Here is a 23650-nt window from a genome sequence, read left to right on the forward strand (position 1 = left end):
GGACCAATCCCGGAAGTCCAATCCACGGTCTTCCTACGTCCACGCCCACTCCATCCTCCCTCACACCCACACACATACACACGTAATGGGGAGGGCCAATAACACACCACCACACACACAATGACCCCTAGGGTCATAACACAGTGCTCTGTAGAAGAGCATCTCTGAACACACGTCTTACCAGCAGAGGACCATAGTGGGCTCCAGTTCCTGTCAGCTATGAAGTGGAAACTGAAGCTACAGTTGGCACAGGGCCACTGAAATTGAACAGTAGAAGCCTGGAGAAATGTTGCATGGTCTCACAAATCTCAGTTTCTGTTGCGCCATACAGATGGTTGGATAAGAATTTGGTATAAACAACATGAGTCTGTTCATGCTGGTGGGACTGGTGTAATGGTGAATGGTGATTTCTTTTGGCAGACATAAGGGCCCTTAATACCGATTGAGCATAAATGGACGGAGTACAGACCATGTTGTTCATCTCTTTACGGCCACAATCTAACCATCTTTTAATGGCTATTTCCAGCAAGATAACGCTCAGTGTCATAAAGCACGTCATCCCAAGCTCGTTTGCTCAGTGCACTCCAACGGCCCACACAGTCAGCAGCTCTCAGTCCAATAGAGTATCACTGGGATGTGGTACCACCACTTTTTTTGAATCCATAACACCAATAATTTTTATTGTTCCTTAATTTTAACTGCTAGTCTTACCAGATACTGTATTCCCTCTTTCAAGAAACTCTTTATACAAGAGTAAACATTTACAGACAGAAAATTTTAGATTCAGACGACTTTATATATCCCAGAGAGAAATAGTTTAAAAATTACATAAAAGAAAAGCAATTACGAGTGGAATGGTCAATATTTACGTCAATTTAGGAATATTTAAATTTTAAAATCCTCATGTGCAATTAAAGATTTCAGTTGTAGAGTTTTCTGCAGCTTATACTATTTGTAGTGGTTAAAGTACTAAAAACTAGATCTCTCAGGCTTTGTTTGAATCTGATGGTACAGTTAATGTTAAAACATCCTGTGACCTAATATTGTAAGTAGGATTTATGCAGTTCTGAGGGCAAAGAAATGCGGTGTCCAGTATTAGGAAGGTGTAGCGAAGAAAGTGTCCACTGGGTATATGAAATGAGAGAGAAAAGTAGGTAATGTTCAGATTTTAGAATGAAATTGTTAAAACAATTATAAATAATAACTTTAATTTGACCTCAGTATCTCCTGTAATATTGGCTTTCTTTTGTTCAGTGGTTTTCAGGAAAAACATTATTCTGGATGCAAAGTGACAGAATTGATTCTATTTTTTTCACACATTGTTTAAATCTCATTAAATCTTTAAATCTCATTTAAATCATTAGAATAGTACATGGTACTGAATGGTCTTTATGAAGAAATGATCAGCTTGTCACCTTTATTGTGTTTCTCAGGTTAAAGGGGGATCTTGCCTATAATTACAAGGGACCAAGGACAAAAGATGATATTGTAGAGTTTGCAAACAGGGTCGCAGGGTAAGTCAGTCTACAATCATTGTTTTAAAAAGAAAGGTCATGAAACTGAAAAATTGAGTGGAACTTCCTGTATTTCACTGGAACACATAATGTGAGAAACATGCAAGTAAGTTTATCAATGCAGACCATATTTGTTTCATATCTCAGTAGGTTTTTTTTTCCTCTGATGCTTCACTTTAAGCCATTGCATCAACTGAGCCTAACAGATTTTCTCATCCTGGAGGGTAATCGAGCTAAATCCGTGACAGAGGGCTTGATCAAAAGCTTGGCTCTGACTTGAGTCCAAAGGCTGCAAGTTATTGAATCCCCACTGGGTGGTGCCACCAGCACACAAATAATGAACCGAATTGTACTTCACACATTAGTTATGAGAGTAGTCTGCATTTTTTTGCAAGTTTTCATTTCAAAATGTACAAAAATGATCTCCGTTGATTTTTTTTTTTTTTTTTTAATACTCCAGACCAGCTGTCCGGGCACTTCCCAGCAAGCAGATGTTTGAGCACATGATGAAACGACATGATGTCCTTTTTGTCTATGTCGGTGGGGTGTCTCCTCTCAAAGTAAGCACCATTTATACTACTCAGTCATAAACCAAGACTATTACACTGATTTTTTTTTTTTTTTTCCAGTTAGTGTGTAAATGCTGAATGATTTATTTGCCATTACAGGAGAAGTACAATGACGTAGCCTCTGAGCTCATTGTCTATACTTATTTCTTCTCGGCTTCAGAGGAATCCTTGCCAGAGGTAACACTTTCAATATGTTTGATTTTTCTGTATTTTGAAATAATTATGTTCTGAAATGAATGTCAGAAATATGTTAATCACTGCAGAGTTACATATTTTGGTCATCATTTGTTGAGTATTATGCATCCAGTGTCTGTCTAGATTGAACTAAAATAATTCCATCCTATCAACATAATTATTTTCATATAACTTCATGTACAGATACTAGGTATGGAAGTATACAGAAAACATAGAAATATTTGCAGTATGCATGGAGATATTTACGATTTATAGTTTGCTGCAGTGCCCTACTACCAACAGTCTTGTCCCATATTTTACAGGTGCATATACAGCCAGAGAGTAGAGGTGATTTATGGAAGTTGGTTTTAAAATATATATTCTTTGTGTTTTCACCAGTCAGTGACTTTGCCAGAGCTTCCTGCAGTTGTAGTCTTTAAGGATGGAACCTACTTCACCTATAATGGTGAGTATTTTGTTACGCTATATTTATTCAATGTTGTCTTGGGGCAGTTTTCTTCAATTAGTCTGTCATAGGGGGCCAGGAGGGTGCCATGACATCCTGTTTCTTCTGTCTGTTCTCTCCTCTCATATAATCCTGTAACCGTAGCTGCTTCCCTGTAATGTTTCTGCCCTTGCTGCTGTTCTTTCATCTTCCTCACCACACTGAGTTATGGTGTGCCTGGCCCATCATAAAACACCCAGGGCTCTACCCACTATTGTGTGTATGGTGAGGTCAGTGATGTTGTGGTGGTTTAGTTTTTGGGTGGACACACATAGCAGGCCAGGGTGGATGATCTGGCTTGCATGGGTGTGAGAGACCACAGTTTAGGCCAAAGAAGCAACGGCAGAGCTAGTGTTGTATATACAATCAGACAAAGCCAAGAATCGAATCTGTGATGCATCCGTCTATAAAAAAACAAACAAAAAAAAAAAAAAAAATCATATTTGACACAAGAGTTTAGAGGAGCTGCTTTTCTCTGCAGCTGAATTTGAATCTCCTCATCTCAACAATGTGAGCTCACCACATTCCTCAATGATGTCTTGTATTTTGCTGCTGTTTTGTGCCTGAGCGGGGAGGCGGAAGTGAAAGTGAACAGCATCGAGGCACAATGACAATAGAAATGGGCCCCAGTAGTGGCTGTTGGGCAGGTTCGGTGCACGGTGAGGCACGCGGAGAGCGAAGTTAATCTCTGCCGGTGTCTGTGAGTACACATGTGTCTGCTCCACTTGGCCATTACAGAAAGCAGGCTTCTTGCACCAGAATTGCAGCAGGAAAGGCTCACTACAGTAGATGTTGATGAGAAAAACTCCACACTCTGCAGAGTCCTCCAGGACCCTGATACGGAGGACATGGTGAATGTCTAGCATTTCCATGGTGACGGAGTATTAAGCTTGTCAAGGAGAAGGGGAGCAGCACAGCAAAATGACATGGTTGTGTCCTTCCCCAAATGGTGGCTTTCTCATTCCTCTTTCAAGCCTCAGGAAATTTTTGAAGATACAAAAGAAAATTAAATAAATAAACAAAAGAACTATGTTATTGTGGTGTATGGTGAGTGAAAAATAAACAAATATATAATTAAGAGTGTAGTTCATTAGGCACTTACCTACATTGACAGCGTTGACATTTCTCCTCTTTGCGTTGGAGGCAGCTTGGTTTGGCTTTCTTTTAACCATATGTAGTCTTTAGCATCTGGTCTCTGTCCAGCTGTGCTGTGGTCTTTCCCAGAAAACTGGTATCATGGAAACTCCACTGACTCGATGTTGGATTAAGAAAAGGCACTTTATGTGGTTTTCTGTTACATTCACTTTGCATGATGTTCTGTCAGAAACAATTCATCAAATGTTATTTGCCTAAACTTCTGAGAGACATTTGCATTGGCAATGAACACTGTTTTATGACACACTGACATTTATTCAAGTGTGTGGATATGTAATGTACCTATTATATTTTTTTATGAGCTACAGAACCTGGCAGTTCCAATAATGTACCAAGTAACCTTTATCATCTCTCTCTTGGCTTTGTTTTTCTATGTGTTTCGTAAATATATATATTTAAAAAACTTTCATTTCACTGCACATTTACATGTACAGTTTTGTGGTGTTTTTAAAGAATAGATGCCACCAAGCAAAGCCAGACTGTGTTAAGTATGGCCTGTTGCTTTGTGATATTTGACATATTCTTGTTGAACTTTGATCGCTTTAGTGCATATCAGAAACAGCAGCATATCTGTTGAAGAACGCTGTTAAAATTTATTGCAGCACAGGGAGCTCATACATATTTACTTACTCAAATACACAGTTTCATATTGCTATAAAGATCTGCTGTAAAGTTATTGTGTTTAAAAAGCCAAGTGGTTTTGATCAGGTAAAGCTACTAGTACTAGTACTAAGAAAACAGAAAAACATAATTAGTGTGTAGGTAGTGTTCAGAGTATGCTTCTTACAAATACTTAGCTTGCAAACATCCTTGTCTTCAAACATGTTTGTGATATACGCTACTTAATGCTCAGTGCTCGACATAATGGCTTCTTTAATCGGTTTCTAGATGACCTTGCCTCTCTACATAATGCAGCCAGCTGTGGGGCAGAACTATTTTGCATATTTGGAGCACTTAAATGACAGGCCAGTAAACAGTTGGTGAATGTGTTGACAGGATGAGAGCATACTTTTTAGGGTCATAACACATTGACATTTGGTGGTGGCACACATGGATAGTATTCATTTCACTGGTTATTTGAATTGGCAAAGCTGACAATATGTGCACCTGATCTGAAGTGTTGGCCACATTCCCCTTTTTACTGCATCGTGATACTGGTTCGTTTTTATTCTGTTGGCATGGCAAACATTTGGTCTGAGGATGAAGTATATGTAACATCGATCCCCTGATCTGGTGCCATCATCATTTGTCTCATACTTTCTTTATGACCAAATACCTGAAAAAAATATGGTATTCCCATCAGCCCAGCTGTACTGCTTAGTACTAATTTGCAAATGTTAGCTGTTAACATGTTTAGTAAAGATGCTGAGCATGAATAATTATCTTGCTTAACGTCAACATGTTAACATTGGGAGGTTATTAGCATATTGATGTCAGCATTTAGCTGAAAACGCTGCTGTGTCTCAGTACATTTCATACAACCTACACCTGTTTCTATTCCATATTCATGGTTTATCTTCATTTTAGTTTAGTCTGTATGTTACCAGCCCATTGTTCATTACTCACAGTAAGAAGAAAATTTCCTAATGGCACTTCAAATCTGACTGACATTTATTTTAGGTCTCTTTTCTTTCTCTGTCTCCCCTGCTTCCTGTCTATCGCTGCAAATAAAGGCATCATTAAACCCACAGATGTAAAACATGGTGCATATATCTCGACCAATCTTTGAATAATACCCAGTAATTTGTTCATCATTGTTCAAAAAAAAAAAAAAAAAAATATAGGTGAAACTGTTGTTTCATCTATTTTCTATCATTGTAAATTAATTGATCTTTTCTTCTCTTTTCCAGTTGTCTTTGATGACACTACCCAACCTTTTCTCCCTCTCTCCTATTTTACTCTCTTGGCTTTTGTTTCTACACTGTTTGCATTGTCTTGGAGGTCTTCTGTGCCATTAACATTCATCTCTGAAATATGTCAGAGCTGCCTCCTTCCTCTGCTCAACACTGACACTGGATCATCCTTACTCCACCCACCCACTGTCTGTTATTATTCCTCCTCCTGCCCCTCATCTTTCTCTCTTGTCTCCTACTGTGTGAACTCTGGGCTGACAAGCTCCTGTAGGGCAATATGGAGATTGCAAGTCTGGCACCCAGGAAGAGAGCAGCTCTAATTTGTTTCAAGGTGAAGCAGGTTCAGTAAGTGTAGAGGTTTATTGGGCTGTACAATCCCGGTACGTGGCCTTCAGCTCTTTCTTGCTTCTGGGAGAGGCAAGTCAGACAGCTGCATGCTGTCTATAAAGTCAGAACATCTGTGGAAAAACTCAGTGGAATGTCAGCCAGACTTACTGACTCAGCAGCCTTAACAACAACACTCCTCTGCTTTTGCACAGCAGCAGCACTGAGAAATAGATTGCATTGCATTAAAGCCATTACGATTCTGATATTACTATAAGCTACGACCTTGGGGTTTTAAAAGCATGTTCCAGGTTGTCATATTCAGCATTATGCTCCAAGCTACTTTGAGGCGCTACAGCGTAAGAACCATGTAAAAGTCATCACTGTTCTTGTAATTACTGTAATGGTAGCAGAAAGGTCATGATAACTTATTAACATGTCATAATGAGGTCCCAGCTATATTTGACATCAATTATGAGTATCCTGTAGTCTCTCAGCTGTAGAAAACTGTGTTCTTTAAACAGCCTCGATACACCCTATTTATACCCTCAAGGGACTGACTCTAGTTCCTGTTTTCCTGTTGCCTCCAGATGTTAGGGTAGCAACATGTGGTTTACATTCAGGAAGCAATCCTTTTACTTTACTTCACTTTATTTTTTATTTATTTGTTGCACTTTCTGTTTTTTCCTCTGTATGCGTCTGTTGAATTATGCATTCACTCCAAATGTGTAAAAATCTGCCAAAACTGTGTCTTGAAAATGAATGTGCATTTGTGTGGAGAGTCATTTACAAACCAAATGTGTTTTTTTTTTTTTGGAGACGGAGAGGCATAATGACTGTGAAAACGAGGTCAGACAAGCTAGCAACAAAGGCTATTGTGAATGAAAATGACAGTTTCTTAATAATCATGACAGCTGACTTTTTGATAAATACTAAGTTAATCGTAACATGATTATTGGGGACAATGCAGACTGCACCAAATTTTTATTCATTCATGTGTTGACAACCAAACTGTTACCTTTGATTGTTTACACCTGATTTGATTTCCTGTCTGCTCCCTGTGTCACAGTCCATTGTCCTATTTCAGACAAGTTTTTTTTTTTAAAGCCTCTCTGACTGACTAACACACAGGCAGCCCACCTGTCAGAATAATTTCTATTCATTGTTTAGCTGACCTAAGTGCTTGGATGCTCATCTTGTGCCCTGCTCTGTATTGGCTAGAGAACAGGTGGTAAACATTTTGATTCCTTACAATGCAGGCATTGATGCACTGTCCTCCCTTTCTTTTAATATAGATAGGTTGTGTGCTGAATGTCGATAGACTGTTTTGTGCTTCTCCTCCTGAAATATTCTTTTTCTCTGTATTGCAGAATACGAAGAGGGTAGTTTGTCATCATGGGTGAACAAGGAGCGCTTTCAAGGATACCTGCAGATCGATGGCTTTACACTGTACGAGCTAGGAGAAACAGGTGGCGTAAGCATGACCTTTGTTTTCATAACATACAGCATGTTCTTTAGGCACAAATTGCATTTCCCTGTTTTTTTTCCTTATGGTTTTTTTTTTCAGGCTTTAAAAATACACCTCTGATCAAAATTTGTCATTTTACATAGCTCCTATTCATTCAAGTTACAATCTTGCCCCATCAGTTAAAATGCAGATGGTGTTTTGATTAGTTATTTGGTCTATAAAATGACAGAGAATTAAAAAAAAAAAAAAAAAAACTACTCCCAGAGTTCAAGATGGCATCTAGAAATGTGCCTTTTCCAACACCAAAACATTCACTTTACTGCTGTCAAAATTGACCATTGATTTGATTATTGTTTGATTTTTTTTATTTGTCATAAACCCTGCTTAGCTTACACACAACTTTATCTTGAGGTTCCACAATTTTGCAGCCAGATTGTGAACTCTCTGCCATCATTGTTGCACATAATGTTGTATGTTACTACTGTCAGTCATGCAGTGCAGCAGTCCAGGCTAACATGAGGCACATTTTTTTTTTTTTTTTTTTTAGGTAACAATCAAATATGAATTTTTTTTCTATGAAATGTTTCTTTTTTACTATTTGATAAAAAATGTTTTGTGCATTCTAATATAAAAAACTGTATTTTACTTGCTTATATCCGGTTTACTGAGATCAGTTACACTCTCCTGTCGGATGATTCTTTCAGTTCTGCATACAAAATAATCAGTAAAGCATCTTAATTGTGTGTGACTGATTGTAGATGACATTGGTTGTCATAGATAAACTAACTTGTCTTTCAAGGCATTTCAATTCAGAATCACTTTTGAGTGACTGAGTAACATTTCAGTGCTTTAACAGCCCCATCCCACACACTGTAAGACATACTGACACAAAAATTGGGACCCTTGAACTGTCTGAACTGGTAATCTAGATATTTTATGGGTCAAAACTTCATAGACAGAAAGAAACACGGACAATTTGACAGATTTACAGTTTGGAAGTCTAATCTTCAGTTGCAGCGGGAATGGATGATATGTGTGTTTAAAAGAGAGATTAGATTGTTTACAACAGACTAAGAACTGAGCCAGATTTATGGCCAAGATTTATTTCAGTTACAGTAAAAACTAATGAAAAAGCTCAAAGATTTCCTCAAATTTTGACCCATTAACATCAAACTTGCTGCATATCATTACTGGATTTAGACACACATAGTCAGTAAACAAACTCAGCTAGATAAACAACATAGTTACTAAACCCGTGGATTAGAAAAGGGGCTTGTTCAGCCTGAATATGATTGAGTAGATTTCAGGAAATTTGATATCTGCATGTTATTAGATGAATATCTTTTAAATGCATTTACTATTCTTTTCAAGACTAATGACGTTTAGCTTTTTCCAGGATAAATTGAAAGCCTTCATTCTTGCACGCATCAGACCCATGAGCAAGTCAGGAATGCTAAACTTGACAGGATGGATCATTGCTTAAACTTTAATCTGAGCATCTCGATAATCAATCAGTAATGATTGAGGAGCTCCAGTCATCCTCTCAGTTTAGAGGGAGAAGCTGAAGAACAAAAACAACAGTTATTTTAGTGTTTTAGTTTCACCTGTGGATTAGAAACAACACCTAAATACACAGGGGGCAAACCTGATAATAAAGGCTAGCAGGCTGAAGAACCATTGAAGATGTTTCAATGAGTTTTTGGCAAGTTGCGCTTGAGGACGTCTGTCTCGTCTGTAGTAATAAAAGAGACTCTCGAAAGAAAGTGCTAAATTAAACACAGAACTGCAACAAACAGTCTGCATGATGAATCTGCAAGAAAATATAATTATTTTTTTCAACTTATTTATTTTTGGTTTAAATAAAGGTTGATAGGGTGTAATAAGATGACTTTAGTTGCATTTTTCTTTATAAAGAATAGAAAAATATGTGTTGATTAACCCTTGAAACTCTAGGCTTTTTTTGTACTTTTGTACTGCCTGCCAAACTACACCACCACAATTCCATCAGTAATAGCTCAGCAACTGTAAAGCCAAAATTAATAACCTCAGGGTCTATTGATAAGTGACATTTGGAAGAATAGGGAAATACAATGAGTGAGAATTTCTTTGTGTAAAACACATCATGATTCAGTCGGTAATAGCTCTGCAGCTTGACTGACCTTGTGCTCTATGAAAAAGCAACATTTGGAAGAATTTTAAAATATGAAAAGACTCCCTGCCCCTGTGACGGGCACAGAGTGAGATTTGAAAAACTCAAACATTTTTACCTTTCTAACCAATTTACTCAAATTCTTAATTTGAGTAAAAAAAAAAAAAAAAAAAGCCTTATAATAATGAGCCAGTCAACACTCAACCTCTTCTAAAAATGATCAACTCTCTTTTGCAGTACTTAACCATTGAGGTAGAAGGGGTTAATGAGTGATCTATATTTGTAACTACTGCATATAGTAGAAATGATCACAGCTCAAATGTTTCCATTCAAAATGACTTATAACTGGTCTATACAGCATGAGTAAACAATTAATCATAATTAGAGATAATATTTACTCATAGACACTATGCAGCTCATTCTGGGAATGAAACCTTGACTAGAATGTTGTACATATAAAGGCTATAAATGATGCAGTAGCATCAGACCAAAGGACACCTGTACATTTTAAAACTGCTTTCACAGCTTCACATCTTTCTTTTCATTCCTCCCACTGGAAAACTTTTTATATTATAATTTTATATTATAAAAAAAAAGATTACTTCTCATGATGCTAAGATGTCCACTGTCTTTGCATGACCACATAACCACTATAATAAGTAACCAGCAGGGGGCAGACTGGCACTCTCATCCAGACGGCATGGGGTTTGTAGCTTCAAACCAAGTTTGAATAACAGACCTCTAAGTTGTGTAACAATATTTTAAGTAGGCCTGTTTGTCATGTTGTGGGTTTGGGTTGTGAATGGTACTGAAATAGCTTTTCCATCAGAAAGTGGCCACTTGTTCAGCCACATAAAGCTAAAACTAGCTGATGTTTGAGTAATGAATGAATAAAAAGATCTCAGTGGCTCCTTCTTTCTTTTCCATTGCTAAGAGGTAACACGTCTCCTCCAAAGCCTCTTATCTATCTGCCATTGTCTTCTTACCCTCTTTTTGTGTGTGACTGTAATTTGTAATCCCTGTCTGCCACCTCAGGCAAATTGGTGGCAATTGCAGTCATCGACGAGAAGGACCCCACAGAGGAGAGTGGCAGGTACAAAGAACACTGAAATTAAAAAGCATGGCTGTCTATAAATTACTCCCACACTCACCACAATAGTTGTGCCTAAGTGCAGAGCTTTAAAATAAAGATAAGACTCGCTGTTATTGTTTGGATCTTCCCACAAATTGTAAGCTTTAAAAAAAAAAAAAAAAAAAGACTCATGGTATGTTACTCTCTTCTCATCTTCTTTAAGATTAAAGGCCTTGATTCAGAGGGTGGCAAAGGAATACAGAGAACATTTTAACAGGTAAGGCATGTGATGAGGTCAAAGATGAATATCCAATTTATACATTTATTCTAGGATGGTGCACTCACTGGGGAATGCTGCCTGTCTGTTCACAGGCAGGTTTATGCCTTTGTCAGGGCACTTCTGTTTTCGTTGAGGTTCAGTAGAAAGGTAATTATGCAAAATGTCAGCTTCCAAATATAGGTGTTCTTTTCAGCTGTCAGTCATAAACACAGCTCGGCTTTTATTAATGCAGCTCCAATTGTGCAATAACAACTAGAGATGAGATGTTTATGTAACATACTGCCTTGTTCCACCTTTTTTTTTTTTTTCTGTTTTTTTAAGCTGTAAAAGAATCAATTTAACAAGGCACCGAATTCCAAAAGGAAATGTGCGTAAAATATAATTTCACATAGCATTATTATTATTTTTGCCTCTAGTGGACAGTTAAGGTTGGAAGGAAAGATTGAGGAAATCGGAGATGATGAAAATGTTTATATCTTTAACACAGAGCTCCTGAATTGAGTGTCTATATGTCAGATTTGGATTATTATGTTGTGCTTAGGTTCCATACTGTGCCCCCATCATTGACATTAGATAAATTTTCTCCTTTTAAATTAAAATGTGTTTCTCACACCACCATGATCAAAGTGTTGCTCCCTCTCTGGCCATTCCCATTAGGACTGATTGAGTTACACAGATCTCTGTCATTAATTAGACTGCTGCTACACTACTCAGTGCTGTGTTTTGAAGACTTTTGATTTTGAGATCCTGACTTAAATCAGACCTCCCTGCAGTATTCTGGCACTCACCTAAAGGGTACTTGTAATTACAAGTTGTAGGCTCAAGTGTCACCCCCGATGGTGGGTGTAGGCAGTGCACAGAGGCAGCAGATCATAGGTGATGACTGGCATTTGAATAAGCTAGCACAATTTGATGCAGAAATTCCATGGTATTCAGCTCACCCACCAATTGTAGCGTTTTGACAGAACAATGACTGTAAATCTCAGATCTTAGAGGGAGCTAGTCTGTGTGTAGGCAGAAAAAAAAAAGCCACATCCATGTGCAAATTGTACTGTACTTGTGGGAAAGTTTGATTTTGTCAGTTGGTGGGTGTGTATTCGGTTGAAATTCTGCACTAGTCATTATTGTCTTTGCTTTTATGCACCAGTTGATGTACAGAGGGTTGGCACAACAAAATTAGACTAAACTAGAAGAAGCTGCTTCAACAGAACTATAGCTGAATGTGTGGAGTGTTGTCATAGAGTGAAACTTTTAACCCTCAACTTTGTGGCTATGAGTGAAACTGGATTTAAAGCAGGGAAACTTGAAGCAACATAGTTTACATTTCAAAACACCTTAAAGCTGGCCTAGCCAATGTTTTTGTATTAACAATACACCGAATGAGTTCGGCTATATTTACATTACAGGCCTTAACACTGTCTGATTTTTTTTTTTGTTTTGTTTTTTTTTTAGTGTTGTTGGCTCACATTCATTTTTTGTATGTGACATCCATCTGACCTTAGTGTGAAAACTGGTGAGGTTTGAAACTGGCACACAGATTTAACGTAATGTAAGCCATGTGATCCTTGTTGTTGTTGGTTTCTTCTGTGTTTATATTTAACCATCTCTGAGGGGCCCGATGCTCAATGACGAAATATTCTTGTGCACAGAGGAGTGTGACATTAAAAACAGAAACCATGTCTTCTACTTTGACCACGGTCACATAGTCAGAGCACCAGTTGTCATTGGGATGGTGTAATGTTTCTAACAAAATGAATGATAGGCTATAATCGCATTAAAAAATTAAGATTATATTGTAGCTTTAATTAAATAATTCAATGCTACATACATAGATGATCACTTAATACAATATGATATAAGAAGTCCCTTTATGTGGTCACACAGCAGATAAAGGATTTACGTGGGTGATTTTCATCCCCATCCTAGTCTTACTTTATCCATGCAAGAGCAATTTTGTTTGTAGCATCAAAAACACTTAATTTCTCCATGAGACACTACCAGGGGATTCAGTAAATATCTACCTGCATGTATTTATCTTATATACATCCAGTGACCGTACTCAATTACAGAGAGAAAATGTAAATAAACGGTCAACATCCCTTTTTTATTGCAAAATTTGACAACCAGAATGTTGCACATTCTTGCCCTCAGTTTGCTCCATGCCTCTCCTCATCTAAGTTATTCACCCCTATTGGCCAGTCTGCTCAGCAGCCTAGCCGAGAAGTTTCTTTGACAGTGGAAAGACAGACATTCCTAGGAAACAGATCTGTAAATATTTAAATTATTGAATTGGCAACGAATGATAATAATGTGAGCGCATTTCATTTCTAAGTCTCATTTTGTGCATCAGGATCTCATATCCCCATACTCCCTCATCAGTGTTGGATGTGTAAATCCTTTTCCAACTATATGATCCATAACTCAAAGTGCTGCAGCTTTCAGTGCTACAACCTGACTTTTGATCAGCTTTATTCCCAGCTTGGCCTGCTGTTGTCAGCAAGATTATCACTATAAACAGACTGATTTTTATATTGCATCCAAGATCCTTCTTTTCATAATCAGGTCAATGATATAAGAGCAGGCACTATTGTTTAGCACCCCAGGGACACACATGCTTGATGTAGCTATGATTCAATATGAATATAATCTATACTATATGTAGAGGGTCCCATAATCAGTCATTCAGTGGAAGTCACACTGGCTTCCTTGGACTTGTGCAGCTGCCTTCCCTAGTCTACCCACAATACACTCTGCTCAGACAGAGTGCAGTACAATGAGATATAAATTGAATTCCTCATCCTGCCTTATCGTTTAGATAAATCACCTGAGTTTTTTCTGTAGCGGAAAAGATGAGGAGAAACAGGAGACGGCATAGGACAGAGCTTTGGGGGGATATTTTCTCCCTGCAAATCATATTTGGGTGTTATTGTGCAGGAAAGTTTCTGTCCTGGTTTGTTCTGGTGGTGTGCAGTCCTTTGAGACAAGAAAAAGTACTCATTTTAGTCTTGTGTGTTGTTTATGATGTGCTGTTCTGTTTTCTCATGCTATTGATTTGTCTTGCATCTTCAGAGACTTCCAGTTTGGCCACATGGATGGGAATGACTACATTAACAGCCTCATTATGGGGTGAGTGTCTCATATCTCTCTTCCTGTCATCCTTCTCTTTCTCTACCTCATGTTACCTTCTGTCTGCTACTTATTTAGGTCTGGACTGACTTGTAACACCAGCCATTGCCATTATAGATATTCTCTTGTGGAGAAGTCTATTACAGAGATGGACTGTCATTTCTTTTTTAGTAGTCTTGATAATTTCAAACACCCACCATCTTGCACACACGCGCCCGAAAAAACACACAAAAGATGTAAATCTGTAAATCTACTTGTTTGAGGGAAGGATAGTGAGGAATTTACGGGGAAGGCTATGCACGGATTAACTCTATAGTGGTTGTGTGTTTTAATGGCTTGTCATAGAGCAGCACTAATGATGCAGGGAGCCCAGCTGCAGTAGCTTTGCACCCAGTCTGAGGTCGACTGTTGGGGCGTCAAACTCAGAGAGGCCCTGCAACTGACATCCCATACTTTTAATTAGACAGAGCCCCACTAGTATTTCCGACTAGCAGGCCTGTAACATTTGGTGTGTCTGTTTCATGCCTACCAATATGCAGTATCTAATTATGCATGTCTTTGTTTAATGTTGTGTGTATGTTTGTGTGAGAATCTGCAAACATAGCAGACCACTGTTATTTTAATTTCAGCATGTTATTGTTTGTATGGGGGATTATAACAGACATGGTCTCCTAAATCCTGTGTAATTAAAAGTGTGTCAGAGAGTACAATATAAGTTGTACTGGAAATATGACTATATTCAACTAAAAGTCTCCTGGTGCATGGTTGAAATTAGACAGACGGTGTTTATATTTAAGGATAAAAGAGGTGATTAGCTTTCCTAATTTTGTATGAGTACATACAATATGTATTTCACTGGGTTTTATGGACCTGAATTTGGCCCAGGATTAATTGCCCTCCTTTGAGGAATGAAATCCTGGCCTGTCAATGTCCACTAATCCTCTCCCTTAGGAGAGCCATGGAAATAAATCTGATGGCTTTTTATCCCTCTTTCTGTCATCACAGTGATTACTGTGTTCTGGCAGCAGTCTGTCTGGCGTAAGGCTGCCCCTGCTTTCACCAGAGGCGCATTGACTCTCATGAATACACACATATGCAGCATGAGCACCACTCTCAGTCTGGTGCCATCTCTGCCTGTTTAAATGTAGGATTATATCTAACCCCTTATATGGAATGCATCATGGGCTGTGAAAAACTTAAATAAGATGTGAGATGACTGAAGAGCCTGTGTGAGAAGAGAAGGCTTGTAATCACAGAAAGAAAATTATTTGAAGATTACAATTACAATTGTTTTGTATACAAAAGATTGCTTTCATAAATGCATTTTTATAATCTCCATAGCTGACAGATAATAATTGGCAAGCCTATTATGTTTCTTTTATGTTTGTATGCTTCGTGGACACAAATTAGTCGTTGCAGGAATTAATAAACTGAACCCGGTAATACAAATTGAAAAGAAAACTTGAGGAACTGTTAATAACAGTCAGCACCCACAAAATACATGTGGGTGTACAAAAACAAAATCAGGAAAACAGATTTTTTTTTTTTTTTTTTTTTTGCAAGGTAAATTTTATTTGTAAAATCTTATTTCATGGATTTGGTTTATTTAATTAATGTGTAAATCTTTTAAATCAGTCTTTCTGATGTATGTCAGTATACATTGTTGTTTTATTTTCCCCACGACCATGTACACCTTAACAATATTTGATATCTGGATTTAAACATCCTAGTCAGTTTTCCATCATCTTTCACTTGGGATTGTTCTATTTTTGAGTTTTTGCTGCAGCTAATTACAGTGGACAAAGACACAAACATAGACAATACAGTTGGCTTAGTCTATATTTAATAAATTAATCATAAATTGGTGTTGATTAACTTTGTTGTTAACATTATCTGACTGCTCCAATCATAATTTTATGTTAACAATATCATTTCCCATGGTGTTATATAAAAAGAAAAAAAGGCCTAAATACTTAAATACCCATTTCTGTAGTCCTGCATAAAGTTAGCCCTGCTCTGGGTGTGTGCTACCGTGTGTAAGTGAAAGTGAAGAAATGCAATGCAACATCCATTTTTATTAAAACATTTTATCCTTTTAATCAAAATACCACAATTTTTTTTAAAAGAATAGTTTAACCTTGTTTATTAAAGGTGTTGTATACAGAAAGCATGGAGCTAAGGCCACAAGCAGTTAGCTTAAAGTAGCTTACTGACACAACATGATCTACTAAAATGTCAAACAGTTCCTTTTATTAATCAAAATAACCATAGATAACATTCCTGCATGCTTTATAAATATTAGCTCTAATTATATGCTAACTATTTTTGGCAGCAGAAAGGAAATTAAATGTGTGCCTTCTGCCAGTTGTAATTCCATAGAGTACAGTACAGTATATGACCCCTCATTATGGGCAGCAAACCCTCAGTAGTCTCTACTCACAGAGGTGAATAGGCTAATCTTTATTTATTTTAAATGGGTGCCATCTGTTGGAATAGACTGCATATCAGATGGAAATACACATTCATAAGGTGTGTGTGTGGATATATATATATATATATATATATATATATATATATATACATACATATACATATACATATAGTGTGTGGCTGTGGCTGCAAATCTCAATTGGACAGAGTAGTGAGGTGTTGATTGCTGTACGGCACGGGTGTGCGTTTGCACTCCTAATCTCATCTGGGTGGTGGATTGGGACAGTGATGGATATGTGTGTGTGTGTGCAATTTGTTGTTAGGTTGTGTAACACCAGAGGGATGTCAGGTGGCAGTGCCATGATGGACTATTCGTGCGTGTGTCTAAGCAGTAGGATACATTATCTGAGCCAGGCTTTGGTGTTGTGCAAGACATGTGAAAGAGGGATTGCTTGTTTATATGACCTTGTTTGTTTATCTCCCTGAGTTTTGAAATTGCTGAGCTGATTTCTCAAAATAAGTTCTTCAAGTGTGTATCACTGTTTCAGGATTTTCTGTTGAGATGAAGCAACAATACTGGACCATTGGGTGTCTTTGTACAGTGTATGTTTTCTCTCAGCATGGACGCAGAGTTACTTTTCTCTGAACTTTCCTCTGGACTCCCCGCAATTCACTTGGCAGTGGTAATTTGTAAAGGTATCTTTAACTGTGACCGACACAGACCCATAAAAACCCCCTGTGTTGCACATTACATAAAAAGAAATGTCACTGAAATAGGGCAGGCTGCATTGTTTTTTTGTTTTTTTTCTCCTCAGAAAAAAAACTGTGTTTGAAGGAATGCTCATGGGAAAAGTTAGGCTGTTTGTTTATCTCACTATTGTATTTTCTCTGTTAGAATTTGTTCTTTAAGAAGCCACAATTTGTTCCCATCTAATGATACACTTTGATAATGGCAGTCCAAGTAGCTAAGGTTAAGAAGATTAAAAGCTATGTTTCCTTTTTTTTTTTTTTCTCTTCTCAGTGAGGTGACAGTGCCCTCTGTTATCATCCTCAACACATCCAACGAGCAGTACTTCCTGCCCAGAGAGCCGATTGAGACCATGGAGCAGCTGGTCCAATTCATCAACAGTGTTTTGAACGGTTCCGCACAGGTCCAAATTTTCTCTTCTTCCCTCCCTCTTTCTCTTCCTGCTTCCTGTTTATGTATTCAGCTCAGTGTAGCCCTTGCCCCTCCATCTCCTTGTGTTGTACCATTGTAATCACACCAGTAGTCTTCATTAATCAAGCATGTTGGCTTGCATTTTAAGTCCTCTGTTGAAAATATTTTCACCAGATGAGGTATTTCGACAATCTCCTTTTGCATGTTTAGATTTCATATTGCTATCCTTTCTGACCAGATTATCTACACTAATTCTGTCTTCTAAGTATCACACTGAGATTACTATATGACTCAGTATTGTACTGTGTACACTAAGCTGGAAAAGAAATGTCATCACTTTCCCTGCACTGTACTAAAGTCAACAGATGTATGAAACCATAAGCCAAACAGCCAGAGGTCCTGTCCTTTTTTTTTCCAAGAAAGGTCTGGGCTATTTTTTGCTTGGGAAAACAAACCACCTCCCACCAAATAAACAGCAACAGAAACCTCCATGTGTCTGCAGTCCATTTTAAGTTCCAGCCTCTTCATGCCATGCTAGTAAAGTCTGTGATGAAGTATCTCAAGCCTGTTTTGTAGTACATGTAGAAATGCATGAAATCATGCATTACATTTAATGCATATGATGCTGAAACATTTTGACTAACAATCTATATATGTATATACATGTACAGGACATCCTCATTCACCTCTGGTAGATAGATGGCTTCATATTTAAGCCTTCTGTCCTTTGCTCCTTTGCAAATCAAGAAACCTCCTCAACATGCTGTAAAAAACTTTGTAAAACTTGTCAAGCTACTTATGCAATCTTTGCACAGAGGAAGCTAAGTATGTGCAACAGATGGTTGGACAAAATCCTTTCATGCTAACCTTCAGCTCGTTCACAGAAGCCCTGCTTAGTCAGAGCCCACTAATTGGCCATCTTGATGAATTAGCATCAAGACAGATCACTCACTGTCTGCCCAGGTGCTTTTGCCAATAAATAAGCTCAGATGGAGCTGAACTGCTGGGTAGTGAACATAGGCACATCAGATAATTTTGTACAGGGAAAATAATAATTAAAGAATATTTAAAAAGCCTACAAAAAAAAAAAAAAAAAAGGTGACTTAGTTTATGCTGTGTAACATTCATCATTGCTTTATTAAATAAAAATGTGTGTTAATTAGACATAAAGTAAATAAGATGTTACGAATTGTCCAAAATAAATTCACGAAAATGGAACAGGACGTGGTGTCTCTCAGCTATACTGCTCCCACTCCTTGCCCCTCTGTTGTTGTTCCAATTTCTCAAGTTTTAAAATAATTAGCCCCATCTGCCACATAGCACAGGTTCGAACTTTCATCTTTAATGACTTTTCAAACAATAAGCAGTAATTTGTCTCTATTAAATGTTCTGTCTCCCTGCAGGCATATGGAGGTGATGGTTTCATTCAGAGGCTCAAACGTGTTGCCTTTGACGCCAAATCCACTGTTATGGTAAGTTGATAAAAATTCATTCTAGATTAGCAGATCATGATGATATGATGATAATAGATTGATTTTTAGGTTATAATTTCTTGTTTTAGAGAGACAGAACAACTTTGCATGCTGCTATGTAAAAAAATTTGAAAAGCAAGAAGAATTTAGACTACAGCTAGAAGAATAAATCAGCTGCTTACTGCAGATATATATATTATTAATATACATAATATGTGATTATATATTTGCATATATGTTGGGTAATAATCTACAATAAATCGCAGTATAGAAATATCAGTAGCGTAAACAGTACAATAAACTGTTCAGTCCCACTCAGTATACTTCATCACAGTCCTTAAATTCATCATTCATTATTAGAGGTTATAAACAGACAATGTGACGATAAATTAAAACATCCACAGTGTTCTTGAGAGGTGCTCATGGAGCCTAACAAGGTACACTTCATTTCCAAAAGATCATTCTTTCATTTTTTGTGCAGTGTGTAACTAAAATGTACTTATTAGTTTTATGAGTTCATGGGGTAGTGTAGCTTTAGTTAAACATTAGTAGTTTTTAAGTCCATCTGGAAACTGTAATAAACTCTGTGGTTACAACAAAAGTTATTCAAGTCAACAACAGGGCTGCATCACTAATTGACAATTTCAGTTCAAGCTAATATGTGAGATCATTCTTACATGACGGTTCTGTCATGTTTGTATTAGCATTGGGATCCACTGCATCAGCCCAAACACTCCCATCTTCTCTATAAATTGTAACAGAAGAGAGACTGGGGTACAACATGTGCCATAGCATACACAGGAAAAGGGGGCAGATGTGAAAGCACTCCACCTCCACACCTAATGAGGTAGAGCTGATAGACCTTTCCAATGTCTGAGAAGGGGTGTCTGTGTTTTTCTTTTTTCAAACTTTCTGAAACCAGCAATCTCGCTCCCACCTCTTCATGCTGTGACTGGTCAGCTGTGCGGGGATGAGTACGGGGAACATACTATACTCTTTAGGTCTCTGTTGTCATGTGTTGCTTAACTGTGGCTCTCAACATAAACTTTCAGTACGAACTGTGTTAAAATTTGCACACCTTAGACATGACAGTGCAATTTCAGCAATTACCACGTTGTTTGTCTTGTCTTCTTAAAGCATGTAATGCTAAAACTATGATACTGTAGCACTATAATAATAGTGAAGTGAAAAATTCTGAATAAAAGCAGAAGGTGATCATCTCAGAAAGGTCACAGTACCCAGAATAATGCGTCCCTAGGGAACCTGTTGGCAAACAATGGACATGTGGACAGTGATGGAGAAACAGGGAGGAACACCCTACTTGATGATGAATGAGGTCTAAAACTTGTATTTTACTTCTAATGCGCTTTACTTTTTAACTTTGGAAGTACTTCCCAGTAGTTTATCACTGTGCTTTGTGCTTTCCCTGTTTTTATTGTTTTATGTATTTTGTCCATCCATCCGTTATCTATACCGCTTAATCAGTCAAGGGTCACTTTCACTTTCACTTTCACAACCTGAGAACTGGTGAACACCAGCAGAGGAGGAAGCTGTCAGGCTGAACAAGGAGAGTTCTGACCATCAGATACCAGTGGACCACAATGGATGCAGCTGCAGTGGTCGTAGATCCAAAAACTTGGATGTGTTAGGAGTTCAGGCAGGCTGTGTAGAAAGAAATCTGATTGCTCTCAGGGAAGTTCTGGAAAATCATCAGTCAACATGGGAAGAGAAGACAGGGCTTGGCTCAGCCTGTGCTCATTGGGGAAGGGGAACTGTTGACTCTGACTGGGAATGCTGTTGGGCAGTAAAAGGAACACTTTGAGGAATTCCTGAACCCAGCAAAATATGCTTTGAGGAGGAGGCAGAGAAGATGTAAAGCTAAGATTCTATGTTGGACAGAGATTTGCTGATATGCTGAAGGCTTGGACTGGACATATGTCTATATCAGATGTTGCAATGAGAACAGGGAGCAGTGTGTGTGGACTGGGGTGGTGGCTGCATTATTCTAAACAGGAAACCAGAGTGCCTGCTGGTTACGGGGGTACCACACAACTCAAGACTTCTAGTTAATGCTCATGACAGGATGCTGAAAAGGAGGCTGTAACATATCGTTGAACCTCAGATTCAGGATTAGCGGTGGGGTTTATGTCCTGGTTATGGAGCAGTGGATGAACTCTTCACTCTTGCTAGTTTACTGAAATGGTCATGCACCTTGGCCTATCCAGTTTCCATTTGTTTTGTGGACTTGAAGAAGTCCTATGACTGACATGAGCCATCTAGTCTTCATTTAACTGGAGTGAGAATTGTATCTATCATAAGCTCTGGGCATAAGAAGGACATATGGGCTATCTTTCTGATGGGCGTGGAAACCAATTGCCGGTTCTATTCTGGATCCAGCTCCAACATCATTGACAAACTGAGCTTCATTGACTAAACTAACTGAAAATCATTGTCAAACTCTACTCACTTATGGAATCACTGCCATTTGCTTTCATAGTTTACACTCTTTAAGCTCAATAGAACAATATACACACACACACACACACACCCACACAAAATCCATATACAAACTTGTGAACAGCAAGTCCTTTGTTTGAATATGTATCATTTATCAAACATGTTAAAGTAAGAGCTTGTATTATTTTTGACAGCTTGAGAAAAATGAGTGCTTGAACTCAGCCTACCCAGTGCAGTGCAGCTAGTTTGCCTTTATGTAACACCAAGTCTATTGCATAAATAAAACACTAGTGATGTATTGATCTAATATTGATTGAATGTAAAGGTATAATGATAATTATTTTCACTTTCATTTTTACATTTTCATTTAGATTTCTGTAACCTCGTCACAGCCCTCCATTGAGGAGTAAAGTCAGTAATGTCAAGGTTAATGAATGTCACAGAGCATAATAAATATGATGTTAACGCAGCAGAATTACCCCATTTTAGGTTCACAGTTAAAAATTACTATTTGTGTTACTAACATAACAAGAAAAGGCCTACTAAAGTAGATTCAACTAGGAATTTAAGGGAAACTATTCCAACCTAATAATCATATTCAGAAATGTATTCAGATTCAAGATTCAGGAGAAAAGACTGGTCTACGGAGGATCACAAGTCTCATGAAAATAATTAGGGCCGAACAAATCATTGCATTTGCCATTCAAAATGGCATGTGGAAATATAATAGAAAACAGAAGGAAATATTAATCTCTCAATTAATAATTGAAATCGAAAAAGGAAATAAATTCCACCTTAAATAGTAGAATTTCAAAACCAATTTCATAATGATGTTTTTAAAAAAGAAATAACTGAATTCACAAACTGGGTTATCAGTACAAGTTTTAATCAGCTTTAATTAGTTAACTCTCTATTCCTTTTGCAATTCCACATTTCTGCTGCTTTTCCTTTTTGATTTTCTATTTGTTCATTTATATAGCCTCTCCATTTAACATTTCCGTGAAACTGGTAAAAGGAAAAGTGATGAAAATTAGCTAGGGAGGGTGTGGTGTGGTAACAGCCTCTATGATTGGCTGCAAGTAGACTCCAAAGGAGGAAATGTGGAGGCTCCACGTACGCTCAGGGATTGGGTCCATCTTCTCTGTTTAATTTGGATATTTTTATCTCCAAATGAGGAAAAGTGAGCAAAGCAATAGGTTTCATTGTTGTAGAAAGGTAAATGGAGAAGCTAAATGAAAAAGCAAATGGAGAACATAAAAAGAAAAGTAGCAAGATAAGAGAATTACAAAAGGAATAGGGAGCATTTTGAATGGCTAAATAAAACCTATATTGTTTATCCAATTTGTGAATTGAGTTATTTCTGCATTGTCTCTGCATTTTCAAATTGATTTTGAATTTCCACTATTTAATGTGGAATTCATTACTTTGTTTTTAGAATTTGAAGTGTTTAATCAGAAATTCATATTTCATTTGTAGATTCTATTCATCTTTTTATTGCCCATTAAATTATAATTAGATTACTTTTATCATTTTTTTTCATGAATGACATTTTAAATATAAATTAACAAAATAATTTATTGTTCTTTTTATTGTCCAATCAAATATCCGTTTATGAAATCTTGTATTGGTCCCTCAAACTGGCCATCCAGATGAGAATATTAAAAAAAATAAAATGGGGGAGGAGAAATAGGCAACAGAGCAAGAGGAGAGACAGTCAGGAGGCTGAACTTGCTTCTCCTCCCACTTTCTCACTAAGTAGTTTGTTCTTTTGGGAGAACTGGTGTTTAACAAGGGAGGGATAGGAATGTAAATACAGCTGTGCTGTAATACTTCTCATTTTGGCACAGCTGTACTTAAACTGTGGGTAAATCTTTGCACTGCCCTTAATAGTGTCTTTAAAGGAATATAAAGAACTCCTTAGGAAAATTATAGATTTTATTCAG

The 23650-nt window shown here is 37.5% G+C and overlaps 1 protein-coding gene across 2 annotated transcripts in view; it reads left to right on the forward strand.

Moving 5' to 3' along the window:
* Positions 1-23650, forward strand: part of tmx3b (thioredoxin related transmembrane protein 3b) — a 36387-nt gene that overhangs the window by 7276 nt on the left and 5461 nt on the right. Inside the window, exons 6-16 of one of the 2 annotated variants that reach the window (XM_026292911.2) lie at positions 1434-1514; positions 1975-2074; positions 2183-2260; positions 2657-2723; positions 7465-7563; positions 10747-10804; positions 11007-11060; positions 14133-14189; positions 17641-17770; positions 19182-19250; positions 20509-20738. In XM_026292911.2, the coding sequence (XP_026148696.2) occupies positions 1434-1514; positions 1975-2074; positions 2183-2260; positions 2657-2723; positions 7465-7563; positions 10747-10804; positions 11007-11060; positions 14133-14189; positions 17641-17770; positions 19182-19250; positions 20509-20592 (877 nt within the window). In that variant the 3' untranslated portion in view covers positions 20593-20738. Of the gene's footprint in view, positions 1-1433; positions 1515-1974; positions 2075-2182; positions 2261-2656; positions 2724-7464; positions 7564-10746; positions 10805-11006; positions 11061-14132; positions 14190-17640; positions 17771-19181; positions 19251-20508; positions 20739-23650 lie in introns of those variants that run through there. The other variant, XM_026292910.2, reaches the window with a different exon arrangement.

This window comes from Mastacembelus armatus, chromosome 20 (assembly GCF_900324485.2).
Source record: "Mastacembelus armatus chromosome 20, fMasArm1.2, whole genome shotgun sequence".
Taxonomy (NCBI): domain Eukaryota; kingdom Metazoa; phylum Chordata; class Actinopteri; order Synbranchiformes; family Mastacembelidae; genus Mastacembelus; species Mastacembelus armatus.